Source organism: Polypterus senegalus, chromosome 17, assembly GCF_016835505.1.
Source record: "Polypterus senegalus isolate Bchr_013 chromosome 17, ASM1683550v1, whole genome shotgun sequence".
In the NCBI taxonomy this organism is placed as follows: domain Eukaryota; kingdom Metazoa; phylum Chordata; class Cladistia; order Polypteriformes; family Polypteridae; genus Polypterus; species Polypterus senegalus.
In genome coordinates, this window is record NC_053170.1 from 15,080,433 (window position 1) to 15,097,086 (window position 16,654).

At 40.6% G+C, this 16,654-nt stretch overlaps 1 protein-coding gene across 1 annotated transcript; it reads left to right on the top strand.

Moving 5' to 3' along the window:
- Window positions 1-4,992: 4,992 nt before the first annotated feature.
- LOC120518167 (G-protein coupled receptor 39-like) lies at window positions 4,993-15,327 on the top strand. Its single transcript, XM_039740801.1, has 2 exons — window positions 4,993-6,218; window positions 14,966-15,327. Exons 1-2 carry the CDS (start codon window positions 5,402-5,404, stop codon window positions 15,325-15,327), a joined length of 1,179 nt encoding a protein of 392 aa, XP_039596735.1. The 5' UTR covers window positions 4,993-5,401.
- Window positions 15,328-16,654: the final 1,327 nt, after the last annotated feature.

Here is a 16,654-nt window from a genome sequence, read left to right on the forward strand (position 1 = left end):
AGTTCAGCTAGAATTAAAAAGGGTAAAATAAAATAAATCACCCATGTCAGTAATTATTTACTTAAAATTCAAGGAAGTGAGCAATTTATATGCACAAACATCATACATTGTCCAGATACCACGACATTCTAGTGAAATTAACTTATTATACAAAAAAAAAAAACCCCAGCAAATAGCCTGACCCTGCCATCTATGGGATATTTACTTAATATGCATCACAGGAAGACTAATGTAACCAGTCATTATCCAGCCCGCTATATCCTAACACAGGGTCACGGGGGTCTGCTGGAACCAATCCCAGCCAGCACAGGGTGCAAGGCAGGAACAAATCCCGGGCACGATGCCAGCCCACTGCAGGACACACACACACACACACACCAAGCACAATTTAGGATCACCAATGCGCCTAACCTGCATGTCTTTGGACTGTGGGAGGAAACCCACATAGACACGGGGAAAATATGCAAACTCCACGCAGGCAAGACCCGGGAAGCGAACCTTGTCTCCTAACTGCGAAGCAGCAGCACTACCCACTGCTTCACCATGCCACCCGGAAGACTAATGAAAACACTTAATAAAGTCAGTAATTTCTAAGGCCACTATGATGCACTATTTTTGTTTCAAGCCATCAGTGCATGTGTGGTACATGTAACGTTACAATAGATCCGTTTATAATGCCAAACATTTGGTTGCTTGCTCGTGCTCGGGAGTTGTTTAGTGAGATTGAAAGAAAGAGGTGGGCAGCACATTGGCTAAACAAAAAAAGTGCATACTGTTAAACAACTAGCCACCTTCTTAGAAAATCAGCAACTGCCATGCTGCAGATGTTACAGCTGGTGCACAGTGACAAAGCACATTTTTCATGACATGAACTGGCACCAGGGGGTCCCCAGGACCAAGGTTGGGGAAACACTGGTCTAGACTATAATACAGCATGACAGAATTCAGTCCAAAGAGTTAATCCAGGGAGAATTAATTCGATAAAGCAATAGAAAAATGCTGGGTCTCCATAGTGGCGGACAGCTGGGGCTCTTGCCCTGCCGGGATGCCTGGAGGATGAGAAGACTGGGAGAGAGACAATACTTCTCCCGGGACACGAGAGGCTGCTTGAACAATTCTGGAGCCATGGACTGCAGTACTTCCGCCAAACCAGGAAGTGCTGCTAGAAGAGAATCTGGGCGCACCTCTCGTGTCCCAGGGGAATTATTGCCCTTCTCCCTGTCTTCTCATCCTCCAGGCATCCCAGCTGGCCGTCCGCCACACCATGTCTGATTTAATTTTTATAATTGGGGTTAGGGTTCAGTGTAGTATTATGCCAAATCAGATTGTGTTGTGGTACTCCTAATTCTCTTAGGCTATTGTTCTTAAAAGTAACAAATAATAAAAACAACATGAAAAGCAGCAATGAATCCAAATGCCAGTATGTAGTCTTTTGCCTACACCATATTTTGGACTGAAGTGGATGTTTTGATACAAAGTTAAGAAGATTATACAGAGGGTTTATGACTTGAATTTTAATGTAATTCTTATATGTTGCTATTATGGCAGCAAGTGCTGAGTGCTTCACAATATTACCAGTTATATCATATCATCAGTTACTGTATGTCCTAATTTAGCAAATGCTTCTTTACTTTAGCAGGTTGTTGTCCTACTGTGATAGGGGACCCCAAAAATGTGGCATTTCATGCTAATACTCTGTGTTTACAGCTGGAGGCACACACACTATGACCTTCAGCTGTAAGAATATACCACTGTGATTGTTTGTGCTGTTTCAAATTGGACAATTTTGTTGTTTCCATTTTATTGTAAGTTCTAACAGAGCATTTGTTTAACTCGTGGAACAGTTAGTTAAGTGACTGCATCAGTTTAATAAGTTGTATTTCTTACTGTTAGTACATTTGCTGCATCAGGCAGGTCTGTATGATTATACTTAAAATGCACTAAAAATTACATCAGGTGTTATTTCCATAATATTTTAGGGGATTTAGAAAATCAGACTTTTAACGTAATGATAGAACGTCTGGCATGGATGATATGCATAAAACAACGAACTATAACATTCTCAAACAAGCTTAATCCAATTCAAGTTCAGTGCCTACTCTGGCAGCATCTCGCACAAGGCAGGGACTGACCCCACACAGGGCACCGACCCCACACAAAGAGCACTCACACACACACGGGGCCAGTTTAGAATCATCAGTTAACTTACATGTGCTTTTTAAATAGTGGAATAAAACCAAATTACCCAGAGACAGACTACAGACTTACCTGGTATGCACACACACACAGAATGTGCAACCCTCACACAAATGACTGCTGAGCACGAGATAAAACTCAGGATGTTGGAACCATGAAGCAGCCACAATAGCTACTGTTCCACCTTGGCACCCAGGATGAATACCATTGTAAGAAATTGTAAATATTGTCATCTATCAGTATATATATATATATATATATATATATATATATATATATATATATATATATATATATAAAAAGAAACGTCCCTTTTTCAGGGCTGTGTATTTCAACAATAATGTTTTAAAAATCCAAATAACTTTACAGATCTTCATTGTAAAGGGTTTAAACAATGTTTTCCATGCCTGTTCAATTAACCATAATCAATTAATTAACATGCACCTGTGGAATGGTCGTTAAGACCTTAACAGCTTACAGAAAGTAGGCATTTAAGGTCACAGTTCTAAAAACGCAGGACACTAAAGAGACTCGTCTACCGGCTGTGAAAAACACCCAAAGAAAGATGCCCAGGGTCCCTGCTCATCTGCATGAACGTGCATTAGGCATGCTGCAGGGAGGCATGAGGACTGCTGATGTGGCTAGGGCAATAAATTGCCATGTCCGCACTGTGAGACGCCTAAGACAGTGCTACAGGGAGACAGGAAGGACAGCTGATCATCCTCGCAGTGGAAGAGCCCGGATCTCAATCCCATTGAGCATGTCTGGGACCTGTTGGATCGCAGGGTGAGGGCTAGGGCCATTCCCCCCAGAAATGTCCAGGAACTTGCAGGTGCCTTGGTGGAAGAGTGGGGTAACATCTCACAGCAAGAACTGACAAATCTGGTCCAGTCCATGAGGAGGAGATGCACTGCAGTACTTCAAGTAGCTGGTGGCCACACCAGATGCTGACTGGTACTTTTGATTTTGAGCCTCCCTTTATTCAGGGACACATTGTGAAACATTTTTAGTTTATGTATTATGGTGTTGACTCTTTTATTGTTCATACAAATATTTACACATTAAGTTTACTGAAAGTAAAAACAGTTGAAAGTCAGAGGGCGTTTCTTTTTTTGCTGAGTATATAAAATCCAACATCTGTCTGTATGTCTGTTCGCTTTGTAAGAGAGAGAACTACTTTACAGATTTAGATTGGGTTTCTTTCTATAATTTGCTTGAACATTCCGGTTGATTTTGCGACTTCTCTCATCGCGCTAAGACTCATAGTTCACTTGCGGTACCGATTTATTTGCGCAAATCTGAGAGAGAGGCTGCGGGTCGAGGGGAGGGGGGCAGAGCCCTCCTCATTCATGCGCCAGCCTCCGTTCAAGTTGGTTTACCTCTCGCCACCTGTTGGAGCAGACCTTGCCTCCACTTAGTTATTGATTCCTGTTTGTTCAGCAGACATTATCATCTTCTACAAATTGTTAAGGAGTAACGTTTGATGTTTTTGAAAGAGAGATCAGAGCTATGTGTGTTTTAGAGGGTCGCTGCTGATTGCCAGAGATATCATGGCTGCGTGTTTTTCTCCCCACAACACGAGGGACGCTCTCCCATCAGAGCTGAACTCGATCAGATGCAGTGGCAATGTTTGACGTCCTTCTGCTTGGCCAGAATTCTATTTTTTTTAATTGTTTTTTAAAGTTTGCTGTTTCATCACTACATGGGCAGAGCCCTAGGGGACAGCTTGTTATATTACAAAGAGAAGTGAGGAGCAGTAACTAAAAGAGGATGAACTTTATTTTTATGTATGTTACTTCCATTCTGCTAGAAATACTGTGCATAGGAGAAGGGAAAGGAGTTGTGAAGTCTTGAGGAACAATATCAGTAAATAATCAGGTGATGAGTCCTCCTTGGGCACAGCTTCAGAGAGCGTTGGCAGTGAAGTTAAATTGGTTATGGGCACACCATCAGAGAAGATTGGCAATACAGCCAAGTAAGTGAATAGCACTGACATAAGTGCACTATCAAAGAGCGTTAGCAGTGAAGCAAAGGAGGCGATCAGCTTGCTGTTATTAAGATGAAAGATGAAGGTGTGGATGAATAGTTCGCTGGAGACAGTATAAGCAAAAATGGAGGATAAATGTCACAAAGTGCTGATCTCTCCTTTGTGTTTAGCAGAAATAAAAAGTGTACTGTATATAAAGTCCAAAACTGCATAAACTTGAAAATAGTACAAGTGAAACTGAAAATAAACAAAGAAGTGTGGAACTCTACTTTGAACACAGCATAATGTGAACATTTATGGTACATTCCATTAAGTGATGGGCATTTCATTGGGCACACAACATTCGTTTTTGTTTTATATGGCGCTTTTCTAAGTAATGCTATCCCAAGGAGTCTTACTTGTGCATTATTTTGAATTTTATAGGTAGCAATTTGGTGCTTACTGTTCTACTGGTTTTATTTTGACATGTCCTCTCATGTGCATTGTCTGCCTTTGCATTGTTGGACTGTTGACGTTTGTTTCAGAGAATTTGCTAGCTCCAGATTTAACAGCTTAGCCGTGATCTTATTTTATTTGTAGTAATTCTGTGTCACAAAAACAGTTCTGTTGAGAAATGCCTGGCAACAAGGGAGGCAGACACCCTCCTGATGCATGTTAATGACTCATTAAGTCACCCTTTGCCATTTGCTATCCTTGCTCCCCCTCCTGTAAAGAGTGTCAAGTACTGCTGCCCCCCTGATGTTGCAGCCCATTAAAACTGTTGAGACTGAAAGTCCCAGGCTGTTAAGAGGCGCCAACTAATGTTTCTCTCTGTCTTGGAGCAGGGCACATCTCGTGGAGTGCAGCCAGGGTGGGCTGTCCTTTTTTCCTAGAACTATTCAGCAGAGCAAACTTTAGAGGAAGGACTTTGACAATGGGAATTGTGACCGTGCCTAGAGAGTGTCAAGAAAGAAGCAGAGATTATCCAGCGGTATATCTGAATAAAACATTCAGTTGAGGTTGAACACTGGACTAAAGTGAATGGACCCCTGCAGAGACTTCTTGTCTTTTGTGTGCCTGGGTTAAGACCATTTGATTTTTTTTTTACTTATTTTTTTACTTACATGAAGATGACAGCACACCTGTAAGACGAAGCCTATTTAACACGACAAGACTGGAACCTGAGAACAGCAAGCTACTACCACTTTTGCTCTCATTTGGGTTGAGTCTCACAGCCACATGACAGACATTGTCAAAGCTGACACATCTTCATGGACCATGACCGAGGTGATCTATGAATCAGCTGGACTGAGCTTCAGAGCCAGAGTAGCAATCACTTCAGTTTATGTTGCACTTTTCCTCTTCGGGGTGTTGGGGAATCTGGTTGCAGTGAGGGTAGTGTGGATTTTGAAGCAGAGGACCTGTATTAAGAAGAGTGTCGGTTACCACATGCTAAGCCTGGCTTTATCGGATCTTCTTATCCTGGTGGTTGGCATACCTACTGAGCTGTACAGCATAATCTGGTATCCTTTTCCTTGGCGTTTAGGTAGCCTGGGATGTAAAGGTTTCTACTATCTGTGGGAGACCTGCAGCTTCGCCACTATCTTTAACATCCTCGCTTTTAGCTTAGAGCGCTACTTGGTCACTTGCCACCCTCTAAGGGCAAAAATCATGTCCCGGTCACGCACCAAAAAGCTGGTTCTCGGAGTATGGCTACTGTCACTGCTTTCTGGGATTCCAACCCTAATCTCTGTTGGCCTTGAAGATGGAGTTAGCCCTTTCAGAGGTACTGAAGAGGACTCTCGACCTCCTGTACTTGTTTGCACCAACATCTCTGCTCAGAAGAACACATTCCAGGCCCTTGTCTGTACCTCATTTGTTCTTTACATCATGGTCCTGTTATGTGTAGCTTTCACCTGCTGGCAGATCATCCAAGCACTGCAAGGCTGTTCTAGTTCGGTAATTGTCAAGTGCCACAACGGTTCTGTCCATCAATTGTCTAAAATAAAGGATACAGATGGACTTGGGGCAAGGAGACAGAATGCCATGATGCTGGGTATGTAATGTTTATCTTTTTCCATCCAATGAATCAAAACTAATCAACTTGGAACTCCTAAACATTCACTAAACTCCTGTTCCTAACTCCTAGAATTCACTGAATATTTTCCAGTACACTCTCCTTGACACGGACTTTAGCTGATGCTTTACACAATGCGTTTGATGATAGATAGTGCTGCTCACAGCTGAACAGGCTGACCTTCTGCTGTCATTGTGTTTTACAAGCAGGCACTTGTCTGTATTATACTGGAGCACCGCCGCTAAAGAAAAATCGAAAGGTCTTAATATTTAAACATATAAAAACATTTAAGTTCGTGAACCTTCAGTGCCCTATGCAGTTTTTGGCACTGCTGTCTTTGTATTATCTGATATAGTTTGGTGGACATTTTTTTTCTTTTAGGTCTAAAAAACTATAAGAAATTTCATGCTTGGACCACAAAATTTTTAAAACGATTTCTTAGCGAGCACTTATGGGCCAAGGGTAACCAACATTCCAAATTTCAAGTCCCAAGTCCTCATGGTTCGGGAGATTTCGTGGTGAGTGAGTCAATAGTATTTGACTTTTATATATATAGATTCACTCTGTATCAGGGTCCAGTCCAGCCTTTTTGTTTCAGAATGGCAAAAAAAAAAAAAGATTTCAAATACTGCCCACCCGCTCAGGCTTTCCAGACCTTTATATATAATGCACTACCGTGGCTGTCCATTTGTCTGTCCAGGATTTTAAATCACCTGTAGCTCGCAAACCGTTTGACCGATTGACCTGAAATGTGGTACACATATACTACGTGACCTCTACTATTCGCTTTCGGGGTGATGATTGACCTCCAAGGTTATTCCTCTTTTTATTTTTATTTTATTTCATTGCAGAATCAAGTCTCTGCAGTGGCCAGCAGGGTGGCGGTGTGGCGCATGCGTATGGGCGCCGTTCTCATTCCCTACCACCTTTCCCATCACTTCCCCTACCTCTTCATAGCTTAAATCATTCTTGAGGCAGATCGAAGACTTAAGTGCCAACTTAAGTGAAAAATTAAGGAAAACGTACTAAGTAATTGCAACACAAACACTGACTTAATTAGTTTTAACACAAAAAGATGCCGACGAAAGAAGAGAAGAAGCGGCCGCTAGGGTGGAAAAAAGAAGAGCTGCTCAGGAAGCAGCAAGCGCATCAACCTCCGAGCAAACGAATGCTAAACGTACAGAGAAAGAGGATGAAAACTAGGAATGTTCAAGTCAAGTGGATTCACTGCATGTTATTGTGCCGTGTGCTGTTACTGGTTACATATTTCAATATGCTAAAAAGATATATTAATAAATGATCAGTCATGATCATGATTATGGAAATTGGTTTTATCTAAAATAGCATATTTGAAATAAATTGGGTGTGTGTGTATGCGTAAATAAACGGGGAGATGAAATAACAACAACAATAACATTTATTTCTATTGCACATTTTCATACAAAGAATAAGTGCTTTGCAAGATATCAAAGACAAAAATAAGAAAAGAAAAATAAATTAGAAATAGATAAGATTAGGAATGAATAAATGGTATACCAAAATTAGTAAGGAAGAATAAATCATTATGCACTTACATAACACAGATATCGTCTTAGATAAAGTAGAGTCCGTATACAGTATATAGATTTGTTTTTAGGTCTCTAAAGATAAGTCAGATGTTATGGTCAGATGGTTGGGGAGGACAGAAAAGAAATAAACTGTGAATAAAAAAATGAAATTTGTGGGAGTTTCAAGACCAAAAGACTGCCCAGCTCCCACTGGCCTAACATTGGACTAATGCTGCTGCTTTCCAGTTCTGGGTGGCTGAGGTGCTTGCATGTTCCCTGAATGTGCCTGTAGAGTTTTCTTCAGATGTGCTGGCTTTCCTCCCTTGTCATGTTAAATAACTGTAAATTGACCGATATTAGTGAACATACCTGTTCCCTGGTTACACTAAGTTTGGTTGTCTGAGCTTAGTCCTGGATGAATGGATATTTAATAACCCACCTGTGTCTCTTTGCTCATAACACTGCAGATCCATTGAATTCCTACAGGAAGTGCAGTGAGTCTACGGTTTGTTTCATGGGAGGAGTGAACAACAAGAAACGTGACGCTGATGTTTAGAAAGAGGTCGACATGCATAGGTTCAGTTACTAGTTAGTGTGCTTAACATGCATTATAAAAGTTGGAAATATAACACACATTAAAGTTATGCACAGTTTGAACCCTTTACAGTTAGACATTAGTGGATTTTGTCACTCACTTAGTCATTGTCCAACTCGCTATATCCTAAAACAAGGTCACGGGGGTCTGCTGGAGCCAATCCCAGCCAACAAGGCAGGAACAAACCTTGGGCAGGGCGTCAGCCCACTGCAGGACACACACACCCCTAGGGACAATTTAGGATCGCCAATGCACCTAACCTGCATGTCTTTGGATTGTGGGAAGAAACCGGAGCACCCGGAGGAAACCCACACAAGACACGGGGAGAACATGCAAACTCCACGCAGGGAGGACCCAGGAAGCGAACCCAGGTCTCCTAACTGTGAGACAGCAGCGCTACCCACTGCACCACCGTGCCTCCCTGTGGATTTTGAATATTGTCAAAATCAGCCTAGAGGTGGCATTAAAAATAATACTAGCACATGGTAATTAAAAAGCAGTCCAACAAACTGGGAAATTTATTTGCAGTAAAAGGAGCATGGATGTATGTTGTCCTGCACCCATGTAGCTTAGCATATCCAAGTTCTTCTTGATCCATTTATCTAAGACCATTAAAGAGAATACAATCCAGAGTCAGAGGCAGGATGCTTAAATTACTGTCATTCACGTGCTTCAACCCTGGGTTATAAACTACTTAAGAGTGTTATAGCAACTTAGGTAAGGATGGCTTAAAGATAAATTAATGTACATTTACGATGATCTAGTTTACTAAAAAAATAATATGTCACACAAAAAGAAGAATTATCTTCCATAGATTGGTGTTCCTTTGCGGTTCTGTTTCTAGCTTACGCTCATTTCTGCAAGGATATGCTTTGGTTCAGGAGTTGAGTTCATTTGGAAATTGATTTGTGTATTCTTTGATTTGTGCTTTCCGAAGGACCCTGTGTTGTTGGTGTTTCTAACTGATAACACAGACACTAATTAAAATGTGTTTACATGTATGATCCATCAATTCAATACATTTTAAAGTCCCACTTTTACCACTTCAGGGTGTAAATGAGTCCGTCCCAGAACATCAACAACAAGACACACACAAGAAGCACAGCCTGGAAAAGAACGCAGTTTAGCAAGGAGAAGTCACACACACATAGTCATATCAAGTCAATTTGGAGTTGGCAGTCTTCAGTTTGATAGCCATATACAAGTGTAGGTGTATAACCCTCTGGGCCTGGTAATGCTATTATACATTACATGAGGAAACAATACAATATAATTTTCACAAGAATTCTTCATGACAATCTTCTTCTTCTTCTTTCGGCTGCTCCCATTAGGGGTTGCCACAGCGGATCATCTTCTTCCATATCTTTCTGTCCTCATCATCTTTCTCTGTCACAAACATTACACCTGCATGTCCTCTGTCACCACATCCTTAAACCTTCTCTTAGGCCTTCCTCTTCTCCTCTTCCCTGGTAGCTCTATCCTTAGCATCCTTCTCCCAATATACCCCTCATCTCTCCTCTGCACATGTCCAAACCAACACAATCTCGCCTCTCTGACTTTGACTCCCAACCGTCCAACTTGAGCTGACCCTCTAATGTCTTTATTTCTAATCCTCTCGATCCTTGTCACCCCCAATGCAAATCTTAGCATCTTTAACTCTGCTACCCCCAGCTCTGTCTCCTGCTTTCTGGTCAGTGCCACCGTTTCCAACCCATATAACATAGCTGGTCTCACTACCATTCTGTAGACCTTCCCTTTCACTCTTGTTGGTACCCGTCTGCTTTCTCCAGGTCCACAAAAATGCAATGCAACTCCTTCTGGCCTTCTCTATACTTCTCCGTCAACACCCTCAGATCAAATATCACGTCTGTGATGCTCTTTCTTGATTTTAATGACGGCCCTGAACTAGTGCAGTCTGAGGTGATTGCCACATATGCCTCAGTTGAACATGATGTCCATCCATCATTCTCAAGTGCTGTGCTCTCTGCTGTGTGATGATCTCCTAACGCTGTTATAGATGTCAGGTGTGATGTCTTCACTGAAGTACTGCCTGCTTGGTATTTTATGTCTCTGCTCAAAAGTATGAGGGAGCTCAGGGAAGCCTTCGCTTTTACCTACTCCATAAGGTCTGCGGTCTTCACAAGTAAACGCACCTGCAGACATCAGGCTAGCTGCTTGTTTCCGATGAGTGGCTTAACTTGTGTTTTAGTTACCCAACGTCTAACAGATGGCAATCCAGAGGGAGAAGAAATACTGTCTCATTGACCAGCCATGCTTCACACAAATTACATACTGAAGTGAAACATTTCCAGCACCTCGTGCTTGTATGAAAATATTAGAAATCTCAAATAAATAATCAACCTTTTCTAAAAAAAACTGTATCCTGTTATTTTTACCCAGTAAATTTGATTTTAAATTGGAATTGGGGTTAGAGACCAAAGAGTTGTTATCGAATTAACAATGTTTTATTCTGTGAGTCAATGCACATCAATCATTTTAAAGCTTCTATAAAATTACTGTTTGCATATATAAAATGTCCATCCATCCATCCATCCATCCATCCATTTTCCAACCCGTTGAATCCGAACACAGGGTCACGGGGGTTTGCTGGAGCCAATCCCAGCCAACACAGGGCGCAAGTCAGGAACCAATCCCGAGCAGGGCTGTCTTGCGCCCTATGTTGACTGGATTTGGCTCCAGTAGACCCCTGTGACCCTTTCGTTAGGATATAATGGGTTGGATAATGGATGGATGGATGATATAATTGTTTTTTGGATTTTTTTTTAAATATATACTCAAAGTGCATGATATACTGTATGTGTGTTTCTTTATATAAGTGTGTGTGTATCCTTTGTACAGTGTATTTGTTTTATTTAAATGTGAACAAAACAATGCCCTGACCCCTGTTCACCCCCCCCCAATTTACATGCCTTCTATTTGGACTTTCTGGTCCTTTCTTTGTTCATGCAGGTTTTAAATTGCTTGGGTGCCTAACAGCCAGACTATTACCATCATTGCATCTGTTGTTAAAGGAATAGCAGCAGCAGTAAGATATAAGATCTATAAGATGAACAGATGTGTAAAGTACAGAACACATGAGAAAAATATATCTTCTGCTTATACAGTACATGCTATTATATACATACAGGTACATCTCAACACACATACTCTGTGTAATCAATAGGGGCATACTGCTGCAGTGGAGCAAAGTCTATGTTAAACACTAAGTAAGTAAATATGCTTTACTGTCAGTATAATAATATCTTATATATAAACGTCTGCACATGGAAGTGTGCCTAACCGGCCCGGAAGTGAGAGGTGGAGTCGGGGTAAGGGCTCCGCCTCTGAGGAAACAGAAAACTCGTTTAGCCGCTAATAACACAGGCGAGGTCACACAGCATGTCAGCAAAACAAAACCTCAGAAGAAAGACAGTTGCATAGCTGCTAACATCGGCAAACCGGTATCCCTTTTACTTTTCCTCCCGCCACTAATACACAAGCGATGCGAGCACATCTGCAAAATGAATCCTCCTAGAAGAGAGATGCCCAGAGTAGTTCCTTTCAATTAACTGACATCTCTACATTTCATTTTTTTTTCTGACAATTTCAATAGTTACTAAGACCCCAGGCTCTTTACAGCACAATCTTACACAGCTAGTCTTATACTGTATATATACTGCATGCATATATACTAGGGGGTCAAGCCCCCTGATGCCTTTTGCACCCAACACCCAGTTGCTGCAGAATATTAGTAAAATTTGTAAATAAACAAAAGAAAAATTATTATTTATTGAAGTAAAATCACAAAATTCTATAAATATGTAAAAGAAAAATTAATTATTATTTAACGGAGTAAAAGTCATGAAATGAGAATAAAATATTTACTCTCTTATCGATTGGAGTATTCCTGTTAAACTGAGGTCCACTATGCTCGATGATTATTTATAAGAGACTAAATAAATGATCCATTCGTTTTAACTGAAATTCTTGGAGATAAAAAAGACTTTTTTAAAAATGACTCATTTAAATAACAGGAAAAAAATCATATGAAAACTAATATGGTATGCAATGGGTCATCGTAACTCGACCTTCAGCTAACTAAATCTCCTAAATACAAACATTGGTGTTATGCATAGATAATTTTTTTTTATAGTTTGTTCCTGTGAAAAAGTAGGTTTACTTGTTTAAAAATAAAAACCACAAATTTCTTGATATTTTAGTTTATAATTTAAAACAGAATAAGAATCTGAAAATCTAACAACATCACATTAAAGTTTGATAAATTCTGAAAAGAATGATACCGAACATATATACAGTATGTAGGTTTTAAAATAAGCCTGATTTAAAGTGTGACAAAAAACGTGACATAAAAAGTCACATAAAACGTTGCACAAAATCTTTGCACTTTTAAGCTTAGGATTTTATATATGGAGAGTAGAGATACATAATATATGTCAGTATAAAAATGTACTATATATATAATATAATATAATATAATATAATATAATATAATATAATATAATATAATATATTTGAATAACTTTTGTCGATCCATAACCAAACCCATTAATCGAATTTAAGGGTCACATGGAGCCTTTCCAGGCACAGCCGACCATGAGGCAGTAACCCATGCAGACACAGAGCGGACATCACCATGTGCTGCCCTGTATTGAAATGCAGTTTTTCAAACATTTTGATCATTTTCAAAATAAGCTTATGTTAACTAAATGAGATTATAAGATTAAACTAACATCTGTTCCTTCTCCAGTATGATGCAAAATGTTGGGTAATACCCAAACCAGTAATAATCTTAGTCATTTTTATGAATGGGGTGTATTTAGGTTTAATTTATATCACTTTTTAAGAAAATATTGTGGTCAAAATACCTGGTATGGCACTATGGCAGAGCTGCAGCCTTTCAGTCAGGGTTCACATCCCAGATTCTCCCTGCAAGGAGTTTGCATGTTCTCCCTGCCTCTTGTTGGGTTTGTTCCTAGCACTTAGGTTTCCTCCCACTGTCCAAAAAACGTGCAGCTTAGACTGGACTTAGATTGGACTGGCGTCACTAAATTGGCCCTGGTTTAGCAGGTTTAGAAAACAGTATGGTATGGTACTAAATGCTTTTTTTTAGTACGATGAGTAGCACACAAAATAGGGAAATGGTGTGTGGCTTTTAAAAACAAATAAAACAAGCCTGGGCCCTCCCTAACCTGCCCAGAAAAGGTGTCACGCAATGACATCCTGACCCCAGTACTTCTCTGCTGGAGGTAGTGAGCTAGCAGTTTAGAACGGTGTTGCATCAGGAGATTAAGCTTAGTCGATAAACCAGAAAAATAATAAAGATACTGTCATTGAAATGAATAAAAAACTGAAATGAAAATCATAGTCAAAATTTCAGAGCAAAATATCAGCAACCAGAGAAACACTTAGAAAAGGTAGCTTTGATCCACAACCCTTGGATATGAAGTGTCTGCCAGAGCTGACCTGTATAACACGTCGTACAAATGACATCAGAAGCACCATGGCAAACAGGAATCACATCCTAAGGACAGTACTCACAAACTGACCAAGTCCTACAGGAAACTAAATGGCGTCGCCAGGCTTTTATTTATTTTCATTTATTTTTTGGGATGCTCCGTGCCCCATAGGTTATGTTATAAAATGCCAGGATCAACTGTGCAGTGTTTTTTCATTTATCTTTAGAACACAATTTTGTGTGGCAAATACATGCATACCATGTTTATGAAGAAGTAACCGTGACTTCAAAAAACCAAACGTATTCTTTAACAAAAAGTATGTAAACACATACTTATAAATGTGACATAAAAACATAAAAAAGGGAAAATACACTTAAGCCAGGCTAAAACATAACATGCATTGCACTGAAGGATAATTCGATAAGGTACAGTACCTACAACTGACAGTTTTATCACCTGGGTGACTTCGGTATTTTTATTTATTTTTTTTATTTTATTATACTTTATTAATCCAGAAGGAAATTACTTGGTTTTTCGCATACCCCTTGGGGTCAGAGCGCAGGGTCAGCCATTGTACAGTGCCCCTGGAGCAATTGAAGATTAAGGGCCTTGCTCAAGGGCCCAGCAGAGTAGGATCTCTTTTGGCAGTGACGGGGATTTGAACCAGCAACCTTCGGGATCATAGCTCAGTCAGCATTTCTAAATAGAATAGTCTTAAGGGATGTGTGTTTTGAATATTTTCATATTTGTGGGGCTGACTGTGCTCAAGATAAGCTGGTAGAATGTAGTGTTACCCTTTCTGGCACAGTTAAGGACCCTCAGATAGGATCTTCATTCCAACACTGCAGTTTTTATATGCCTCTCTTTGTTCGGCTCAAAGCAGTTAATAATGACAGCCGTCTCCACGACCGTTTGAAATAGAGAATCTGAAAACTACATGTTACTGAGCTGCGATTATTTCTGAACCATTCATTTAAACTGTACAAATGAGGGGGTTGGATAAAGCGTGACAATTATGTTGCAATTGGGCTCTCGGAAGATGCGGCAGACGCAGAGCCGCTAGCAGACCCTCTGTAAGCACTCTCTCCCCTTCTCTGTCTTGTGCAGGTTGCATTGTCTTAGTGCTGGCAGTCTGCTGGCTGCCCTTCCAGTGCCGCCGCCTCATGACAGCTCTCCGATGGAAAGAGCAATGGACGGAGCAATACTACTTGTTGTATATCACGCTTCAGCCAATCAGCAATGGCTTCTACTACCTCAGCTCCAGCATCAATCCTCTCCTCTACAATGTCACCTCCAGTCAGTTCCGAGCAGTCTTATCCCAGTGGTTATGGCGGAGCACCTGCAGGGAGACCACTAATACCAGCCGAAGAAGCTCTCAGTGCAGTCTGGTTCTTCAAACAAGGCATCGTACTTTTTCTGCACCGGCAAAACCAGATTGTCCAAGCGTCTATAGTGAAGGTTCACAATGAACAGCATTTGACAGATAAATATCTTGTATTTTTTCAGTCAAATAAACACTGTTCACATAAATCTGAACTTTTGCTTTTGCTCATTGTGTGTTTTTCTCTATCCTCACTTCAGTTTATGTAAATGTCCCTTTCTACCTCCAGGGTCCCAACAAGTCCTCTCACATTTAATTTTGTTGCTGTAGCATTTGATCTTCTCCTGTCTTTTGATTCTGTTGTGTTTCAGATTACAAACTGGAGGTCGGAGGCAGTTAGATCTTATTTTTGTGCCTTGTTCAGCTGATCCCATCAAATCCCACATTGGCACCCTAGTTGGTGAGTTTGTCTGGTTTAATATCAACATTCTGGTGGTCAATCATGTCAAATCTAATTTCAACGTGGCAATGACTGATTTTTGTCAAATTGAAATTCAACAGCCTCACCGCTAATTTCACAAATTCTGTCAGATCAAAAATGATCCTCTCAGTTCTCCTTTTAGCCCCTTAATGTGTGATTATGTCTGATTTCACTTAAGCATTATGATGACTGATAACCATAAGAGTGGAAGGTATGATAACACATCCTCCTTTGTGGTATATGTCGAAGCAGATTAGGCAGCACTGGCACCCTCAGCCCCAAAGAAGGCACTCGGAGTCTCAGGACAGGCAGCAGAATCATGACTTGAGCCCATAGTGGTGGGCAAAACTTATTTTTATTACAGTTCTTATCAAAAAGTTTACCTCACTCAGTATACTTGACACTCCTGACTCCAATTTCCTCTTACCTTAGTCCTAGCTCTAATTAGTTCTACCAATATTTCCTAGCCTAATGAGCACAACACTTTACCTTATCTAGTATGGCCACCTGGCAGGCCTTCTCCTTTCCTTGAACCCGTCCAGTTCCTGCCACCATTATCTCTAGTTCTCACCACCTGCGGGGGTTTGGGTGGGCGGGGGGGATTGCTTATTAGCCCCTCTCTTCACACTTGACCTTGACTCATGAAATAGTGGTAGTTTTCCAGCTTCTTAAGAAATAATAAAAAACACAGGTGCAAGCCTTTTTATGTTTTAACACTTTGTGATAAGGATGACTCTGAGACATTATAAAGGTTTGGAGCAGCCAGCATACAGTATATGGTATCCTGGCTGGAAATGGTTTTGAAAATAATAAACAGATCTTAACAGATCAGAGTCCACAATTGAGCTGAACTCATTGACTTAAGATGGAGGCTTTAAAGGCCAGTGGAAGAAGTGATGTCATCAGGGCCAGAACAGGAAGTGACGTGATTGTTAGTGCCGGAACCAGGCGGGATTTCCCGAGAATGGTCTGTAAGAGATTGAGAGAGACAATT